This window comes from Nelusetta ayraudi, unplaced genomic scaffold (assembly GCF_046127955.1).
Source record: "Nelusetta ayraudi isolate G7.1 ecotype Tasmania unplaced genomic scaffold, CSIRO-AGI_Nayr_v1 ptg000026l, whole genome shotgun sequence".
In the NCBI taxonomy this organism is placed as follows: Eukaryota; Metazoa; Chordata; class Actinopteri; order Tetraodontiformes; family Monacanthidae; genus Nelusetta; species Nelusetta ayraudi.
The window spans coordinates 12154272-12175485 of NW_027466076.1; the positions used below are offsets into that span (position 1 = coordinate 12154272).

The 21214-nt window shown below is 47.2% G+C and overlaps 1 protein-coding gene and 1 long non-coding RNA gene across 2 annotated transcripts; one reads left to right on the forward strand and one right to left on the reverse strand.

The window, feature by feature from the left end:
• Positions 1-6517: 6517 nt before the first annotated feature.
• On the reverse strand, positions 6518-21183 carry bnip3lb (BCL2 interacting protein 3 like b). Its single transcript, XM_076029868.1, has 6 exons — positions 20621-21183; positions 16988-17210; positions 14179-14251; positions 13789-13892; positions 11578-11727; positions 6518-8605 (listed from the first exon to the last, which is right to left on the reverse strand). The coding sequence occupies exons 1-6, from the start codon at positions 20676-20678 to the stop codon at positions 8557-8559; spliced, it is 657 nt and encodes a 218-aa protein (XP_075885983.1). The 5' UTR covers positions 20679-21183; the 3' UTR covers positions 6518-8556.
• LOC142889893 (uncharacterized) lies at positions 11124-11492 on the forward strand. Its single transcript, XR_012927020.1, has 2 exons — positions 11124-11185; positions 11228-11492. It is a non-coding gene; the product is annotated as an uncharacterized LOC142889893 (long non-coding RNA).
• Positions 21184-21214: the final 31 nt, after the last annotated feature.

Here is a 21214-nt window from a genome sequence, read left to right on the forward strand (position 1 = left end):
GTGAAAGCTGTGCTCGGGGGGTGGTGGTGGTGGGGCGTGCGGTGGTGGTGGTGGTGCGGGGGGGGGCAAGGAGACCCCTTCGGCTATCTCTCCTGCAACTGTATTCCCACAGATCAGCAAACACTTTGGAAATGCTTACTCATGAGTGGGGAAATTAGCCTGCGGTAGATTTCACGGGCGGCGAGTCAGCGACTGAGAGGAGCGATCCAGATTTTTGGTAGAACAGAGATCCAGAACAGGCCAACAGTGAGAGGGTGGCTTTCTCCACCCCCTTCCCCCCCTCCCCCCCTCTTCCAGATGAGGGATTACCTGTAGCGCGTGTGAACCGTCTGGCAGGACCGCATCCGGGACACGGACAGACCGTCTCCTGTGCCAGAAGTGGAGAGGGAGCTTCAGAGCTGGAACCCGTCAGTGTCAGCTCGTGCCGTACAGCTGAGTCCGCTCTCCTGTATTTTTCACTGCGTTTCTCTGTGAAGGGCGGGTTTGTTTGTTTTTTGTTTTGTTTTGGTTTTTTTGGCGAATATGATTCATTTTTATTGTTTTTTTTTTTTCACCGAAACGACATCGAGCGTGAGGTCACGACGTGATCAGCACCACGGAGAGTTCCGCGAGAGTCACGCCCAGTCGGACAATGAAGGGCGCTGTCCGTTCAGCACCGCGCTCCACGTACCTCGACGTCGCCGTCACATCTGCTCCACCTTCGTCCGCCCCGCCCGCGGCTCGGCGGCACAGCTCGCAGGCGACCAGCGTCGAGCCAGGCTGTCAGACGTTGTTGACTCGATACCGGCAAGATGAGGGCGGATAGTTCATCAGACACCTTTTTGCATTTTTTTACTCACTATACTACGTCACTATTAAGTCATTAATAAATGTTAAGTCATTAAGTCTATAGAGTCTTTTTTATCACGTGGCAAAATGTAAGAAAGAGTGTGGGTCTCGCACATTTATTGTTACAAGCTCCGTGTAATATCCATTATGAAATCTTTTTTCTTTCATCCTAAACTGCAGTTTGGTAACATGATCAAAAAGAATCTAGATCTGCAGGGGGGGCGGGGGGGGGCTTACATCCCTACATGAGAAATACATATTGTGCCCATACAGCTTCTGGCTAAAACTCACACTTTTGTTGCTTAATGTTAGAAGACAGTGAAAGAGCGAGGTGCATGGCTGCAGAGGAATGAACAAGCAAGGACGTCACAAAACTGAGTCGGTCTTTGCTGAACTTAGTGTTTCTGCACATATCTTAAAAGAAAGAGTAGGCTCAGAATTGTTGCTATGCACACTAAACTAGAATTATTTTTTATGCATCTGCTTTTTGATGGTTATGTTAAAAACTCCAATTTCAAATTGCTTGTGGCTCAAGAGCTATAGTCAGGCAAGTCCTCTGCTTATTTGGAGGGGCAAAGGCTCAGTTTCATTTTCTTCCTGTATCCAAGTTGTGCTAGTCACTGAGAAATTTAAATTCTATTACACTTCCGTTTAAAAAAAAAAAAAAAAAAAAAAAAAAAAAACATGGGACGCTGCTTAAACAAAAACATTCCATTTTAAAGCCTTGGAAAATTTATGGCTTGTGTACAGGGTTATATAAACACTGGCTCCGTGCATCCGCAGGACAGTAAAGACTGAATGGGTTCAGTGCGAGGTGGGTATATACAGCACATAGTGGTAATAGTTTTCATAATATGTGATCCAGAAGAGAACATAACCTGAATGTAGCAAGAGGACAAAGGGTCGGCGTTGTTACAAATAAGGCTATGCATCTTTTTTGTCTTGTTGTTATTGCTTATTAACCGATAAAGAATCTTAAAGGTATTCAATACTTCCACCGAATCTCAATTACAGCAAAAACATTGAAAATATCTATTCATTTGCAGTAGGCATAAAAAATAAATCTGAAAATTAACATTGAAATAGAACAGGGATTGTGAAGTTGAATAAAGAGACTGCTGAGACCCCTGTCTAAGATTGCTCCATCCAGTATTTAATTATCATATGCACTCACTGGCCACTTCTTCATTATCGTTGTAAGCACCGGACGTATTTTTTATTTCAGAGACAACAGATGAGAGAGAGAGAGAGAGAGAGAGAGAGAGAGAGAGAGAGAGAGAGAGACTTTAAAGAAACTGCACGGTGGTCAACAGCAGCAGGCAGCTGACTCCAACACACCTTGTTACTTCTTGACTCACGTTCCGAACAGGCAAAAGCGTCTGTGCACTTGGTATCCACGGGAAACATCTCAGCCCAGAGCGCATCATCTCGGCCCAGTTTCCATAACAACGCCGTGGTCAGCAAAATGGCTTCGTAGCTACTATTTCTCCTCCCAGAGGGCTGGCGTGGCACGTATGTGTGTGCGTGTGTGTGTGCGTGCGCGCGTGGGTGGGTGGGTGGGCGGTCATCTCAGCAGGAGGGGGCTAGAAGAGCACTCTGATGTCTGAACGTCAGGAGGTGGAATCTGTGGAGTGAAAATGTGGAAGGTGCAGCCACGCCCAGAGTCTGAGACAGCGCGCCGCTCCCGCTGCCCATTATCACTCGGCTGCTGTTCAGGTCGCCCACCTCCCTGTTGAGCCGGGAGAGACGTGGCGGGAGGAGGGCGCCGTCGGGATAATTGGAGAGGGGGAAAAAAATTGGCCGCGGGCCCAGTAGACAGTTGGGAGGTGGCGGAGATGGGAGCATCTGGTCTCTGGACAGGAAGGGCACGGCTGTGGCATTCGGGAACAGATGTAGGACAAGCAGCAAAGATCAACACTGTCGGCGGAGTCCAATAGTTGAAACACACAGCATATTAGCTTCTTCTTCTTCTTCTTCTTCTTCTTCTTCTTCTATTGTTATTATTCACATTGGTGAGCGTTACGTGTCAGTCAGTCTGAAAGTTCATATCTGCGAGTTTCACGCAGCCCGATGGAAAGAAATACAAAAAGAAAAAATGAGGTAAAACAGATTGAAGAAGTGAGAGCTAAAGTTTAAAGGCAAGACAGCAAGACTTTATAAGGAAAAACAGGAGTTAAGGAGATAATGGGCCGGTTGAGTTAGAGCTAACTACCTCTAATAACGACACAGAGGTGAATTATTTTTCAATGGACCCGAATATAACTAACTGCTGGTGTGAGAAAGGCCTATGAAAACTGAAAGTCACAGATACTTCACTGCACTCTGCATATAATCAAAGCGCTTCCCAGCAGAAAAGTGGGTCCCTGTGCGCGTGCAACAACAATGGGTGATGTAATCAGGAAGACAACTAGGAAGTGCAGCAGGAAACCCCTGAACATCTGAAACTGTACCTGTACATTGGATGTTACAAGATAGCTCCTGTTTGCTATTTTAGATAGATAGATAGATAGATAGATAGATAGATAGATAGATACTTTTATTGATCACTTGCAGGAAACTTAGGATGTTACAGCAGCAGTTGCACACTCATTCAACATACAAAGATAAAAGAAGACAGATCCAACAAGTCCATAAATAAGTTACTTAATAAACAGTCGGCTAAGAACATCCTAAGAGAGCACAAAATAATAAAAAGACACAAAAGCAATAAAATAGGTGCACAAGTAGGATAAAAGATAAGCTAGTGAAATATTGTACAATATTATATACTACATATTACTATAAATTACTATACAAGTATATAGCAAATATATTATTATATATTATACTATATTTTACTATTTTATTTTATATTTTATTTTATATTTTATGTTCATAAATTCACAGAGGACTGAGCCAGGTCACAATTTTCAGCTGAATTTTGACTCGTGTTTAACCAAAGATTCAACATTTTCAACAGATATTAGGTTGTTTAATTCTTTTTATTCGATGCTTATTATTTACACATTATACTGGAGAACAGCCTCATTCAGTTGTTCCAAGAAAAATATATTCTTAGTTTAGCCCTCTGCACCTCAAGAGCAAGTGGTTGCTTTCCTTCCAAAAACCCACGCTTTATTAAACCTTCCAACCTGATTGGAACAGGACATGTGGGCAAAAGTAGTGGTGATCCTTGTGACGTCACAATGGGTTAATTTCTAGAACTGTTATAAAAACCTAAAACAAAAAAGAGCTTGCTGAATGTTTGGAGCCTATTAATAGTCTTTTCTGGTCTTTTCATATTAGATGAATGAACAACTTGTGCCGGTTGTTTCCATATGTGCTGGATGCTCAGTTGTTTACACTGGGTGAATTATGAAGCACACAGCTGATCGTTTACAACACCAAACAGCCGCTAGCAGCAGCCGGAGCAGAGCTGTGGCAGCGAGTTGCGTCTGATCCCCGACAGATAGCGATGCTTCCTCTCACCTGATCACACAACGCGAGCCCCATCCAGGGCTGAGCTCCGCGGAGATGAAAGGCAGAGCGTCCTCGCCGGCGGGATGCACGGAGACGCAGCGGGCCACCACCCTGTTCACGGCATCGGCTGCAGCGGGAGGAGTGACGTGTCCGTCGTGCCTGTTGATTGGCCGGGAGCAGGTGATCTGAGGTTCCATATAAGGAAGACATTGGCGGACCGGAGAAGGGGAAGCAGTGCAGGAGGTTGTTTTTTTTTTTTTTTTTTTTCCTACGTCTTCTTCTCCTAGTTAACCTGATTGAAACCGCTGACATCACTGCTGCTGCATCATTATGGCTCCAGCTGCTGGCCACTTACTTTTGAGTTGCCATTGAGTCTAATGGGTACACACAATTAACTCAATTACAATTACATTAAAGCATTGATGTTTCCGTTAGATTTATTGCATGTATCCGTGTGGTAAAGAACCCAGACAGAATTATCACCATACATTTGAAAGATGATGAAGATGTTGTTTGCTGATCTTTTCATTTGAAAATGTCATCCGATTCTGTTAAAATCTGACCACTTCTGCTGCTGCTGCTCCTGCTGCTGCTGCTGCATGGATCAGGATCCTGCTTCCTGTGTTTCTTCCGTGTACTCTTCCGGGATTTCTGAAAGCAACTCCATTCTGCTTTTACCACAGATAAAAAGGGACTGCGAGTGGTTACCTTGATCCAAAGATGGACTGAAAATACTTTCTACTGAAGGTTGCAAAGGTTGGATGACAGACACTCGCTGCATCTGGAAACGTCAGTGATTGAGTTACCTTGTGAGTCAATCACAATGAGATTTTGACTGTCACATTGCAGAGTGGTGGAATACGTTTGTTTTTTTAGTACGCCTCCATCTTGCACCAGTGACATCATTTGTTTGCTGCTGGACACTGACCAGACAACAGCCTCTCACAGGACATCTATTTCATTGAACTAAATCTACCTACCGGCATTCAGTGAAATTCAATTTATGGGGATTTTATTGCTGGTGCAATTCCAGTAAGGGCAAGATGATGGCGCTAATTAGCCTAAACTGCTGGCACATGGACAGTGACTATGGGAAATGAACTCATTAAAAACATTTTTGTTGTTTAGCCCTCATTCAGCTAAATAGAGTAGAACAACCATTGTGTCTGATTTGGTTTAATCCTCAGTAGCTAAAGTTTGGTAGCCAACTGTCGTCGGCTTAACAGGAAGCTGACATGAAACCAATCTCAGGGCTTCCAAACTGGTATTCAGGGGTTGACTTCAACATGAATCCATCCATCTTTATCGACAGACCTGAAGACTGGGGGGCCGCTGGTGCGAGATTGAAAACACACTCAAGGTCCACCTTCGCCGTGCCGACAGTCAGAACTTCCTGCCCCGTTCTGATGCTCGCTAAAAACTGCGAGGGGGTCTCCCAGCAGGGGTGCCCCCTCTCTGGTTGCAAACATCCAGGTCAGACGGGGTTGAGGGTTTCATGCCTGGGTGTTAAAAAGAGAAACCCGACACTGTAAACTTAATTTATGGCACAAGGAGTCATAAACAGGTTTGGCTGAGCAAATGTCACACAAGACCAGGGTTGAACACGAGTCAAGTTTCTCGGCCCCTAAATCCCTCAAATGCACACCGCCGAAGTTCTGGAGACAACTGCTCATGCAACTTATTTTTATATCTTCTACACCGCAGATAGAGACTGAAGACATCAAATATATGAGCAAGATATATGCAATTATGCAGCAGAGAAAAACACGTTAAATAACTCTAAATATGCTTTTAATGATGAGTGTTTATTTTGAGTTATTTTTGACTTTTAGTGTTTCCCACATAATTCCATGTGTGTTCATACGTAGTTTGGATGCCTTCAGTGAGAACCTGCCATGTCAACAGCCATGAGAAAGAAAGACACAGGGTGTGTCCAAACTTTTGACTGGTAGTGTGTAATAATATCTTATTGTTAACTGACACTCTGGGATAATAATAGTTTAAAGTTGTCCACTCACAAATGTAATTAATGAAAGACTGACCTGAGGTCTGTTCTCCTTCCCAGACTGATCAACAACCACGTCAGTCAGGAACATGAAATAAGAATTTCTTGGGATCTCTCAGCAAAAGGTTTTAAACTCTACTTTTAAAAAAAAATAAGACCGTGGTATTCCTATATAACACATGCGCTTTTCAGAATTGTCCACCTACAGAGATGCACACGCATTGATCAGCTTCACTCAGGTAATATTTAATGACAAAGTATTTTTTTTTTCTTTCCAATGTTAAGGGAATAAGAAAATCAAAGCAAAAGGCGTCAATACAACGACTACTGTTAGAGCATCGCAGTCTGAGGGGAAAAGAAAAAGAAAAAAAAAAAGCTTTCCACGCCTTCATTCACATTAGGACCTGCCGTCAACGATGGGGCCTTCTATTCCCACTTTCTCATCAACCTCAGGCTTCAAACTCGGCTGCCGCTCTGCGCGTTCACAATCTTTCTGCAATGCCGGGGGGTGGGGTGGGGGGGAGACAAAATCCAACAACTAAAAACACGACAAAGAATGGAGAAAAGATGCCGCTGGACGCAGCACATTTAAAACACGGGCAGAAAAAAAACAAGACGGACTCGCTACCGAGTAGCAACACCACAGTGCTGGCGGTTCAAGAGTCGGTCAAACCCAGCATCCCACGATCAACCTGCTGGCTAGAATAGTGTCTGCAGTTTAGTGGTGTCCCGGAAAGGCTTTAACGGATGTTTTTTTTAAAAAAAAAAGAGTCAAGTCAACAAGTAGCTAAATGTGTGCGGGAAAAATTCTCCTTTGGTTACAAGGTTTCATTGCTTTTAAAACATATTAAGGTGAGAAAATGGGGAATGGGATTGTTTATTTTTATTCAGTGTCTGCTCTTTTTTTTTTTTAAATAAAATAAAAATAATAAAACCAATATAAAAACACACCCTGCCAATAAACACCTGTTGGGATCTGCTAGTTGATTGCACTTTAAAATGTCAACTTCTTCTTGTCTCAGGTCTGGAAGGTCTTCATGCGAAGGTGTTCAGACATCATGCCGCAGACCCGACTGAACATGCTGACCTACAGCCTGCAAATATTAATAATTAGACGCCTCGTTAGGTGAAGAAAAAAATCTCCCTTCAGTTCATTAGCGTGCCACGTCTGACGCAAAGTACATCGGCTTTGGCAAAATAAAGGTGGAGTGTTTAAAAAAAAAAAAAAAAAAACGGGGCTGTCGCACTCTTTGTCTTTGCCTTTTATCGCCTCGTGAAAATAATAATAAAATGATTCCAACTTCACTTCAAATCCCACAAAACAGTAGAAAACTTGCAGCCCAATCTGGAGTCACCGTTAACGAGCTGTGCAGCAGCTCCAAGATATGTTGAAGAATCGGCACAAGGACAGACGGCTGAACGCTGCGACCCCGACAAAACAAAAAACAACCACAAAATACTGTTAGTGTGTACGCTGCACGGAGGGGGAGACGCACAATCTACACCCTGGCTTCCAGTTATTGTCACTTAGCAACGAGAGAAGAAAGGAGTTGAATGGGATTCCTGGTTTCCGTTCAGACACCGGGAATCCTCCTTGTCACTTAGCAACCAGAAAAGAAACCCCTCTAAGGATCACGACAAACTCTCTCAAAACCACCACGGCTGTCAAATAAATTATTATTATTATTATTATCATCATTATTATGATCGTTAAAAGAAAAGACAGTAGCTTAAGAAATAGAACAAACCGGCCACTTTCCAAAGGCATGATTTCCCGCTAGAACCCTTTTCTAGATGGAGCTGCTGGCACAATCCGTGGTCAAGTCCTAAAAAAGGGAGCGGTCCTCCCTCGGCAACGAGATGATCGACGTCTGGTGACCCCCCCCCATTACAAACATTTGACCTTGTTCTGCGCAGAGGGAGGGAGCGCACAACATGAGCAAGTCCTTTTTTTTTTCCCCATTTCAATTGTTTCTGACGAGCTTCTACGTACGAGTGAAGGAAATGAGCAGGGAGGATATTTACAGACAAGCAATTTAAGGGGGAGAGGAGGGGGAACGGGGAAGGTGGGGGGGGGGCGGGGGCGGAAGGGGAAAAGGTGGATGCATTTCTCCTGAGGACATGTCATATCTCAGGAGGGGGGGTGGGAGGGGGAGCAGGCGGGGCAGAGGGAGGAGCGGTTGGGTTGGGCGTCTCTCGCGGCGGCAGCCAAAACCTCCTCCGACGACTCAACTTCCCAGGCACTTTTCTTCAGGTTGGGGGGCTCAGAAGGAGCTGGCGGGGGGCGTGGTCAACCTCTTCCCGATGTAAACTCTGTTCAGGGTGGAAGGGGGCAGACACAAGGCGCTGGTTAAGATTAGAAATGAATATATGCACATTTGATGAATCCACCTTCCGATAGTTTTGTGTATTGCAAGAAGAGAAGAAGAACGCGACTTGGCTCTTGGGACCAAAGGGCGGAAAAAAGGCGAGTCTGAAGCCATGTTTGGCTGTTGGCTGCTTGCTTGTTCGCGCAATAGGAAAAGCCATAAATAAATCAGGTTTTGTTTAATTTCGTGGTTAGCGCCACTCGGCAACAGAAATGCGGATGCAGTCATGGGCCAGATTTTAAACCCACATTTATTTTTCTTTGCACTGCATTGTTGTTGGCAAGACTCGTGTAACAAACATGTTTATAAAATGTTCTGAGTTTGCTGGTCACAAACACAGGAGAGTGATGGTGGCCAAGGAAAAAAAAAAAAGGTTGTTCTTGGTTTCTTTTCCGACCCACAAACAATTTAATGTTGCGATATTTTCAACTGTATGGCACTACACAGACTTTTAGTTGGGGGGGGGAGTGGACCCAGAAACAGGAGAGTGGACCCAGAAACATGTACACTATCCACAAAGGGTGAAATATATGTGTAAAGCTAGGTGAAAAGGTACAAGCTATAGTAATATTATATTGCAAAAGACGGGCATTTAAGGATGCAGTGTTTTTCTTTCTTCATCTCAAATAAATTGCCGGGTGAATGATTTTTTTAATTTTATTTATTCATTTATTTTTATTTTATTTATTTATTTATTTATTTATCCCCTCTATGTCTTCCCTTTTTTTTTTTTTTTTTTTTTACTGTGATATGGATCTCTTGGGTCTGAAATAAAGGAATATATATACATATATATACACACATACATATATATATATATACACACACATATATATATATATATATATATATATATTCGAAAACCAATACATATATATATATATATATATATATATATATATATATATATATATATATATATATATATATATATGTATGTGTGTGTACATATAAAGCTAGACAACAGCATGTTAAGCAATAAGGACTGAGACCCCCAATGGTTGGATTGGATAAGTTCAATTCGAAAACCAATAAAAGGTCAATGAAGTTCACCAGAAGTTCAGTCTGCATTTTGAAATTCCACCTGAAAGCTTGAGTTTGACAGTGTCAACAACCTTTCACCATGTGGACAGCTGGGAGAGGCTCCAGCACTGTGCAGCCCAGAGGTATGAGCAGTGCCTCAAGATAGACTGTAGGGGGAGCCAATACTGTGAACTGGGTCGCTACGGGCAGCTCACGCCTCAAACTACTGGGAAGAAGGAGGCCGTCAAGAGGAATATTTGTGTTTATTTCGGAGATTACACCGGCCCACCGAGAACTCCTCTGACATCTAGGAAAATCCCCCCCACCCCCCCATAATTTCATCATGTGCATGCAAGACTTAAAACTCTGTTTCAAAAACAAGAGCTCTCGGCCAGGACACAGACGCTGGCGGCGGCGGCGGAGGGGAGGGAGGAGTTCATCAGGTACGAGCGGAGCGTGGCCGTCCCAGGCATTCGGCTTGTGCGGAACGCTTGTTGTCGCGGACACGCAGTCAGCAGGTGCGCAGCTTTTTCCAGACAACAGCTGCAGTCTGGCACGCGCATTATGAAACTATGGAAAATATGGCTTCGTAGCTCCCTCTATTGACCATTATTTGCATCTGGGACGTTTACTGGTTGAATACATGGAACATTGATATGAAATTGGTCCTTGCCTTAATATTAGTTAACAAATTATTGCGATCATTTCTATTCATGAGGTTTTTTTTTTTTTTTTAGTAAAAACAAGTCAATGAAAGTAAATAGAAATGTAATTTTTGACCAGGATGGAACGGCGCACGCGCAGAAGGAAGCGTATATATGTAGATTGTTGGTAACTGTACAGAAGGAGATTATACTTGAAGTCTTCAGACTCTTGATTCTTTACATCATAAACATTTTGTTACGTGTTACTGTTTAACCATTATTATTGAATGCAATCTATAATAATGTATCATATGATTGCCTGCCAGTCAGAAACATCATTCATGGCATTGTGTGTGTGTGATGTGCTGGTTTGGGCCATTTATCAAGGTGATTTGTTCTTCAGGCAGGCCAAGGTAGTGCAAACTTGACAGGTTTATGAAAAAAAAAAAAATTAACAATTGGCCAACTACAGAAAGAAAATATGAGTCATCATATGTTTAGCATCAGCCATACAGAAAAAGGGCCATGATTTCAACCTGGTAGTTGACAGTATTCTTATTCTGAACAAATGCAGGAATGAATAGCAAATAAAAGCAAGGGAAGACATTCTAGAAGTTGTCAACAGATTTTGCACCATAGTCTGTTGGTTTGTGAAGAGGTTCCCCCGCCAGAAGGTTACGCTATTTGGGGGGGGTGGGCATGGCCTAGAAGAATTTGGGAACCCCTGGTGTAGCGCACTGTGTATGATGGAGCAGCAGAACAGGAAGCAGAACGGGCAGAGCCTTTTCAGGAACGATTTACTGGGAAATTCCAATTAACCATGATGTGGCGTCGCCCAAGGGGAGGGAGACAGCCAGGCACTGAGACACAACAGCCAGGCACTGAGACACAACAGCCAGGCACTGAGACACAACAGCTGGACAGCAGCTGATGATGGGACGTCTGCGAGGGCTGGGTTCCATTTAGTTGTAATTCATTCTTTTATTTCAAATCCAGTGTAAAAAGTGCATGTGGGCGCTTTTTGTCAGTGAGCGACTGGATAACAGAGTCCTTAAGGTTTTCCAAGATAGGCCCTTTGTGACATCACAAATGGTCTGACTCTCAGAGAAGAGAGCACTGGCCCACATTTTCTGACCAGTGGAGTGAGATGAATGGGTCCAAGGTGGTGTTTTCTCATTCTGGTGGCATATTGTTACCGTTTCAAAAGAAAACAATGAGAAGTGGGTGTTCAGCCCTCGGTTCTTCTTACCCCAGGCCCAGGGCCAGGATGTGTGATAGCAGCAGCGACGGGATGAAGACTTTGAGGAACTCGGCGGAGAAGATGCCACCTTTCTTCATGGCGCCAGTCTTCCTCATGCTGAGGGTCACGGAGCGCCGGGGGTGACGGAAGTGAAACTCCCTGAGGGTGAAAGACCAGAGTCACACTTTAGAAAGCCAGACTGCAGGGCAACGGGAGCTGAAACACCTCTTGAACCCTTGACGCTCCTGATGAAAAGTGAAGTGACTTTGATTTGAAGGCCCCAGAAAGGCTGGAAAATCCTCACCAAAAACAACAATCAGCGGCCCTTTAGGTCATCGCGGCAGAAAATCACTGTTTGTGAATAGTTGGAAAACTTGTGAGTAATTACAGAGGGCTGCAGTAACCCAGAACTGGCTGGAGTGCAGGGAGTGCAGCAATGGGAAGAAATTATCCACTCCACGTATGCGACCCACTAAAGGTTTGGGAGGTTCAGCTTCTTCATCAGAACACACGTAAAATAAACACTGCGAACTTAACTTGACCTCCTTTAATCTTTTGAATGCAACGCACTGCACTGAAGAGGTTTAGTACCCATTGCATAACATGCTCAAACAAAGTGATTAACACAAAAATATACATAGAAATACACAGAATGTACAACTCAATGTTGATTGCAAATTTCCGATCACGTGATGGGATTGTATGGCGTGTTTCCACGCCTACACGGTTCCAAGGTTACCGTTTTGGTCCCGAAAGACAAAAAAACTGCATTTTTAAATGCCCCGAGTGTGGACTTTTACATGTTCATGTATTAAAAACTGAAATGCTTATGAAACTGTACCATGTCTGCACGAGGAGCCGCAGACGGGGTTTTTGTTTTTTCTCGGTGGCCGAAGAAAAAGCTGACAGAGAGCTGGACGGACGGAGCGACACGCAATGGAAAAAGTCTTCCAATGGAAAGAAAATGCAGAGAGACTGCTGAGCGACTGCCGAAGCACCAAGGACCACAACCGCCGGAGTGGAACGAACAGAGAAAATGTTGGAGGTTTGTTCAGCCTAGTGCGGATGCGATGGAACACCGGCTGGTGGGCAACGGGAGGGTTGCGGCCTCGACTCGGCCCCCCGGTGGACGACGAGAGAATAGTCGCCCACGGCAATATTTGAAAACATGTATGAGGACTGTGAGTGTACTGTGACCTCAAGCAACATTAGTTTGAAGGTTATATGCACAGCTGCTGAATCATGTGGATGAACTGTTAGCCACCACCGCTAACTCTCTGCTCTGCTTGTTATGTGTGTTGTGTTCGCTGGCAGCCAAACTGAAGAGGCAGCGGCTCTGACTCGCAAGTTTTGCTCCTTATAGCGATTTTCACACTGCCAGCGTGTTAGCACTGGTTGAATGGAGCTGTTGCTGTTTTGTGCTTTGTGTGGACTGAGGTTGTTGCAGATATTCTTGTTTAATAATAAACGACTGAGACTCAAGTGATCGTTGCAGCGTCCATATTTTCTCTGCCAGACAGTGTTTTGATACAAGTCAACAGTACTAAGCAACATCATTCTAAGCCCTATTAAAATGTCTTGCAAAGAAACACAGCCAATACAAAAAGTAAATCCTCTGCTTCTGGGGACATGGAAGGCACAACAAACGTCCAGGGACCTTCGATCCGCCTTGCAGCCGTAACTCCGCCCACGCTCAGGTTGTTACCAAGCCAGTGGAAACATGTCCCTACCGAGCCGTACCTTACCGAGCAGCGCTGGCACCAACCAAGTAGAGCCAGTGGAAACACGGCCATCGTTATTTTACTTGTTATTTTCACGGCAGAACACACAGGGAGGATCGGCGAAGAGTCCACTTCGAGGTTATTAGGTTGTCGTCGAGAGCTACGTGAAAAGCGTAACTGGTTGGCCAGTCTGGCAACCTCGCCCTTTAACTTTGGTCCTTCCACTCGCTGCTTGTCGTTGTGGTGCGGGAAGCCACTGCAGACTGCGGTGCAAGCGGCAAACTTCTGCATCAATTAACTTTCCGTCTCGGCTAAAGGGTTGCATCAGCAGATATTTTTCTTTTTTTTTTTGTGTGTGGGGGGGGGGGGGGTCCGGGGCAAACTTTTAATTGCCATGGCGACTGAGCGCTCCGCCGGGACAACGAGGAGCAGCTGTGTGTGTTTAGCAGCCATGGAAACGCCACGTTCGCCGGTGTGTTTGCCAAGCCCAGAGACTTACTTGGGGGGAATGTTTTCCGGCCGACTGGACCAGTCGGCGACCCAGTCGGCGTCCTTCATCAGGATGTCCATGTCCCGCTCTTTTTCCAACACGTCCTCCTCTGACTGGGGAAGCAAACAAAGCACAGAGAGAGCAGCAAGACAGATCAGGATCAGAAGTGTGTTGTTGTTGTTGTTGTTGTTGTTGTTGTTGGGGGGTAGAGGGGAAAGACACTGGGCGTGGTAAGTGATCTGCACAGACACTAAACTCCACACACACACACACACACACACACACACACACACACACACACACACACACACACACACACACACACACACACACACACACACACACACACACAGCCAGCCAGGTGGAGCCACTGCTGTTGCCGTGGAGACAGCTTCTTACCTGGCTGTCTCTCCTGCTGTCCACGTCAAAGATGATCTGACCCTCGTCCTGGGGGCTGTGGGGCCGCGGGGGGCTGTGGGGGCGGAGACAAGGCGACGTGAGTTGAGGTCGCGGGACAGATTCCTGCAGCAGCCCGCGCTGAGCAGGCGGGAGGTGCGTCTGGCGCCACCCGCTGGCAGGAAGCAATGCCTTGCAAATCTTGTGTTTGAAACGTGCAGGTGACGCACCGACACGCAGGGATAGAAATTAGAAGGGCTTTTGTGCTGGGCAAAGTGTCCACCCAAGTCACTCATTTCCCAGAGTTGCTTTATCCTGCCTTGAAGTGAATTCTTCACTGGCAGAGCGTTCAGGGGGAAACACAGGCGTGGTGCATGGCATTCAGCGTCAGACCGCTGCCGACCTCGCAGGCGCTCGCGCTCCCTCCAGACGGCATGCAACAAAGACTCCTGCCATTGCCCAACGGCCGATCGCGTTACGACTCCGCCGCCGGGGCAGGATGTAAACAGGAGGAACTGCCGACAGGCACAGTCAGGTGACTCGCAGGCAGCTGACCGTCCGGCCGGCTGATAAGCCTCTGGTAAACACTCCAGCAGTTGAAGGATCAGGAAGTGTTTTGTTTTTTTGTTTTTGTTTTTCTCGAGCGCAGTGCGGGCAAAAGTCAAAACAAAACAAAGACGTGAAGTCAATTTGATTGCGAGCGTCAGTCAGCGTGCTGGGAGTGCATCGCTCATCTTGGTCATGTGGGATGATGGGGGGCAACTCTCCCCAGCAGCCGTGTGTGGAAATCCCAGTAGATCAGCAACAACTATGATCAACACGCTCACAGTCACTTAAATCCCCTCTGCTTTCATGTCCTCCGTCTTGCTTTGAACTTCAGTTGGTCTGCAGGCCTGGATGTGTTGAGCTGCTGCCTTCCGATTGGCCGATCAGCCAGTTGCGTGAACATGCGATTGAATGGTTTGCGTCGAAAAGCGGCTGGTGAGTGTAAATACACCATCTCTAATCCTTTTCCTAAAACAGCAGTACAGACCCGCGTATCAGCCTAATTCTCTGCAATCCTCTGCAGTGGACTGCTGCTAAACGCTCACATGATGTTATCAACATGGATTTAATGAGGGAGGGAGCCAGAGTTTATCTGTTGCCTGCTCCTCAGCGCTTACATTCACCTCTTCTACACATCTTGTTGTCTTCATATATTACTGTGTTGTTGTACTGCAGGATAATGCATTGCCCACCACTGCATCAGGTTAGCGTTTAGTTGTGAGAAATAGCAGAAAGCTACTTCTGGAAGTTGCATTTCGAAAAACACAGAAGACCTTTGCAATAGAAAGCGGTGTTGTAATGTCCTCCTGTGTGTGTGTGTGTGTGTGTGTGTGTGTGTTGTCTTCCTCATTAACTGTGCAGACTGCCCCTCCAGTCATGCTAACCCCAGTGAACTTCCTCTTCCTCTCTGCCTTCCCCAATCTTTTTATTTTTTTTCCACCCACCCACTCGCTATTGACCAAGAGTTTCACCCCAGACGGTTAAAGCAATTTTTTAGTGTGGTCCTTATCCAAACAAATCATAGGAAAAAAATGAAGAAAAAAAGAGAAGACACAACAATGACTTGAGCACACAGTTGGGGAGTGACTGTGTTTTGGCTTTGCAAGCAGGCGTCCTTCTGGGGCTGGACAGGAGTGTTACGGCTGCCGTCTTTGCCGTGTGTATGTTGGTTCGTGTGTGTGTGTGTGTGTGTGTGTATGTGTGTGTCTCCCAACTCCGTTTGCCAGGTGGTTCCCCGAACAACAGCGGCATCAGCGTCATCAACTGGGGAGTTCCTGCCTCCGCCCACCGTGATTTGCTGATCGCCGCCACCTGCGCAATTGGGAGTCACCGCTGATAAAAGCGTCCGTGTTCCGGAACTCGGGGGCGCAGTCTGATTGTGGCTGTTAGCGCTGTACCCTGTCTGGGGCGCAGTCTGAGGGTGGCTGTAAGCCCGCGTGTTTGTTTAGGTTTAATGTTCGATACGTGCAGCACTCGTCCCCCGTTTGTTTCTACGTGCAGCACTCGTTACCCTATTCGACTCCCGTGTTTGTACTAGGTAGCACTCGGCACTCGTACCCTTGCCCTGTTTTGACCCTCGTGTTTATGTATTTGTGTGTTAGGATTTTTGGGCTCTAGGTTTAGTTTTGGGTTTTCTTTGGGGTTTAGTTTCCCCTTGTTGTTCTGTAACCTTTTCTGTTTAGGTTTATGGGTGGCGTCCCTTTTTCGGGATGGTTGTGTCTGTCTCGATAAGTATAATTTGTTTTTATTAAGTTATTGATTTGGCGCCACCCGCTGCCCTTCGTCTGTTGTTGTTGTGTGTTGTAATTATTCTTTGTTAAAACCTTTAAAAACATCTTAATTTTGAAACCTATTCGCAGAACTTGTTTGGTGGTCCCATTTTTGTTACCAACCATTTTCCCCTAGACGAAGTGGTTCATAACAGGAGTCAACAGCGCACGGCCTCCTCGGGACCTCGGCGGCCGATGGCCCGGGGCCTGCGCACGCCCGAGAAACTCGTGATTCATGCGGAGCTTTTGATCCAGGGGTTGGAATCCCTGTTTCCTCAACCGTTCACGACGCAAAGGGGATTAGCGGCCATAGCGGGCCTGAGCTCAAACACCATTTATCCTGTGACTTGCGGATGAAAGGCGTGCTCACGGCTCGCAGGTCATCCTATTGAGTCACCGCACTGGGCTCAGTGCGTGTTGTGTCGATTCCACGCCGGAAACAAGCGGGGAGGTCAGAGGTCGTGCGTCGTCACCCAAAGACTCCCCGCGCCCCCTACCTGTCGCAGGAGGAGTTGCTGCGGCTGGACTCGTGCTGGGCGTCCAGCAGGATCTTCTCCATGTCGCCGTTGTGGATGGAGGACGAGGAGGGCACGTGCTCCAGCCCGCCCGCCATCACCTCCTCCTCTTCCACCTGGGGGAGGGGCAGCAGGCCCGGCGCCTGGGCCTCCGAGGGGGCCGACGCGGCTGCGGCCCGGTTCATCTCCAACTCCACCCAGGAGCCTGTTGGAGGAGACGGGAGGCGCGAGCGAGTCAGCGTTAGGCCGTTTCTGAAGCAGTCAGATTGATCCTGTAAGAGTAAGAGTCCACTTCCAGCGAGAGGGCTTTTCATTATTGCCCTGGCAGCTGCACCTGGAGGGCACTCAAAAACCTCACTCCAGGAAAGACTTTCTACTTTGTGTTTGTTTTACATAGCAAAATCAATTTAAAAAAAAAAAAAAAAAAAAGGAAGGTCTTTGTTAATGAACTGTCAACACTTGGTTACCAAGACAGGCAGGACGTTTAAATAGCGATGCCCCAATGTCTGAAAAACAACACAGCAGCCGTCTGTTGGCTAAATTTGTGAAAAAAGCGCTGCTGGTAACAAAACAAAATGGACAGCGTGACACTGCTCTTCACACATGGCGGGATGGAAAAAAAAACCTACCTTTTCTGGTTTTGGTCAAAGCAACAGTTTTCATGTAACGGACCAACGATCAGAAACATGAGGTAAGGTTGAGAGGAAGCAGACGCGATGAGACGCCTCCTACCGCTGCCTCTGATCTGCCAGGGGACGCCTCCCACCATGCAGATCCCAGGTATAGATATCCAAGGTAAAGAAGAGGGGTTTATGACACTGGTGCCTGCCAGAACTCCCGCAGATTCCCCCGTCTCTACAGGTCAGACTAGCAGCCTGAGCAAACAGCGGCCCCCGGAGTTCCCACCCGCACTACTTTGCGTTCGACCAACTGAATTTGCACATCAGATTAAAGGTGAATAAAATCTCTCGAGCACGACAAGGAGCTTCTGCTATTTGTTCAACGTTAAACATTTGTCTGCTAAGTAGTGGAAGCAGTGGGTCAAACTAGCACAATGGCAACACACTCCCAACGAGCAAACAAAAAAAGAAAGGCCTGAATCCTTTGAACAGACACACCGAAGATGTGGAGTTTTGCCGTCTTTGTCTCACGTGCCAACACGTGCCTTGATCACCTCTGTTGAATGACAAGGCACAGCATCCATTGTCCCCGTCTAGAGACCTTCTCACAAGCGTCATCTGACTCATCACAGTCTTTAGTGTCCAGGTGCAATGAACCAGCGGGGAGCTGGCGACCGGCACGCCTGAATGATTAGTCAGTTTTGGCAACCGCACGTGACTTTTCTTTTTATTCCGATGCAAATTCCGCTAAATGGAAACCACTGGGAGCGACAGTGGCTGGGGGTGGAGGGGGGACTCATTGTCACACACATCAAAGCGACTCCCTCATCTTGTGTCGGGGCGGGACGACAGAATGGGTGAGAGCAGCTCCGGGCTGCAGGGAGGTGGTTTGGGTAAAGCTCTCTTTACTGCCATGTGATGATGAGAAGGCCATAAATGCCTGCCTGCCTGTGCACCGTGGTTCCTCGTGGACCTCGATGCTGATATACGAGGCTGTGGCCTCTGCTACGTGAGCTCCCGCATGGATCGGCAGCCGAGGATTCCCACAATGTGCGAGCTGGGTTGCGCAAACACACACTCACACGCACACAGGCAGGGGCAGGTGGGCCGCAGCGGAGGTGCAGAGAGCAGCGGGGAGTTGAGGTGCTGGTGAAATAAATCAAAGATTAGATAAATAAAGTCGCTCTCGCAGTCACTGCTCAATAAAAACGGGACTGGAGTGGCGTCGTTCCCAGCGTGTCCACAACGCTGGACCCACACCTGTGAGCTTCTAGGAGTTCACAAATCAGGTCAGTTGTTACCTTCTGCTTAGGTGGTCCCCAACCCCCCACCCTCGCCCCAGGGCCTAGGCCAAGCACTCCTTCTGCAGAACACACAGCCGCCGCTGACGACCCCCCACCCCCCCACCCATTGTTTTAGCTCCGTAGCCCAAAACCACAGCGGCTGGTCGCAGCGCCGGCACGCCCGAACATTCTGACCACTGAGCTCTTATCAGCTGTTGTGGTGGCGGTGGTGGCGGTGGCAGTGGGGGACTTTAGAAGAGGCAACCCACCCGGCCACCTCAACCCACTTTGATTTACACAGGCGCGGGTTCTGACAGGATGGCCCAGGATGCCTCCCACCTCTGTAGATCCCATGTATTAGATAAAAATGTTTATGGCACTGATGTCACAGCTCCAGGAAAAAGTCCAAAAATAACAGTCTCAGATAACAAGAGCACTGCGCCGGGCCCTGCTCATGATAAGCACAAGGTCTTTCTGTCCCTTCAGCCGGGTCTCATCGTGGACAGAAGCGGTCGAAAATCTCTTGCAAAGTAACGATAATATTTATTTTGTTCTTTTTTTGTTGTTTTTTAGCTAGAGTGCTAAAACAAATACATAACATGGCACCCACAAACAGAAAATAGTGTCTGATCTGATCCGGTAATACTGGGACAAAGTTAAAAGACACGCAACGCCGCTGCAGTGTTTAGTCACAAACTAGTTTGAGGTGGCGACAAGTCACAGCAGAATCCTGCCGGGAGGCACGCGCAATTTGTCACTTCAGGTAGAGCTGACAAGTAGCCGGAATATTTGATACACCGCCAGTGTGTAGCAATGCATCAACCACCCGCTGTGTGCGAACACAGGAGCGTGTTGTAACTCTTTCCCCACCTGACTCACATCCAAGACATCTGTCCCCTTGTCACTGCATCCAGAAATAGTACAGCAAGTTATCCTCTATCCCCCCCACCCCCCCGCCCCCCTCCAAGTGTGCTAACACTAAAATCCACACAGCTCTCTGCAACGGGCCCCTGAGACGGTGCAGCCATAAACATGGCTTTGTTTACCTCCCTCTTATGAGAATCGGGCCTATCCCCTTTCAATAGCTGTTGCTCAGGCCCTACATATATCTACAGACTTGACATAATGCAGCAAATGCCCACTGATAGCCATCATAAATGTCAGATGTTAAATAAGTAGGTCATTTATTTTTAAAGATTACTTTAAAATTAGCGCCGGTTATTTTCATAAGCCAACGCACCGCGCACATATTAAACTGCCAGCCGCCGAGCAGAAATGAGTGGCGGCGAGAGGTAAACGTGTCACTGGTCGGCCAGGAGGACACGTAGAGCGCCAACGTCTCGCTGTCCCCCATTTTCGCCAATTCTTCCATTTCGCCTTGTTGACAAAACCTTAAGCCCACCTACGCCCCTCTTTCCGACCGCTGATTGGACAATGCGTCTGCCCGTTTTGATAAGACGGGACACTATTGGCCCGACGAGCGTCAATAAACAGGCAAAAAAAATACCGCTGCCCCTTCCCCCATGTAGTTTCACAGCGACGAAGGGGGAACGGGGGGGACAGAAATGGGCAAAAACCGAGAGCATTCGGTAGAAAATATTCTAAACGTGCTATTAAGCACAAAAACCCGTTGCCCAACGCGTACTCGGGGGGGCTCGGCTAAATCGCAGACACGGTGTAGCAGGCTCGAAATGTGGTCACATGTAGCTTACCGTTCAGCCCGGAGTCGCCGTTGTTGTCTGTGGAAGTAGCGTTAGCAGCCTCGGACATGGTTGTGTATGGCGAGCAGGGCGGGTTGCATATAAAGCTCAAGTCAATGCCGGACGTGCTGTGTCTGCCTTATCAGCACACATTCAGGCGTCGCGACAACGCAACTGACTGGAGTCGTCTTCCTGCTTTACTTGTTGTTGTTGTTGTTTTTTCCCCCCCACGACGGCCGCCAGCAATGTTAGCGAGTCGTGAGCCCGTGTGTGTGTGTGTGTGTGTGTGTGCGCTCCACTTGCAGTCCGCGAGCCTAGTCTGCGTGAACGCCACCCGCGACGAGGCTGCTGCTCAGACGAGCTGGCTGGCTGGCTGACGTCACCGGCCCGTTGATAAACAAAAGGGGGCAGGCGGATTGCGTAACGAGCGAGGGAGTTGGGAAAACAACACCCGCAATATAAACACAAAGTTCGGCTGCATGAACTCCGGGTCGTCACGTCGTCCAATCGGCACGGCGGCGTGTGATTAGTACCGTCTAGTTCGCCCGCGACAGCGGAGAGCGTGCGTGCGCGCACGTACGCTGAAATGACTCAAATGTGTGCGTG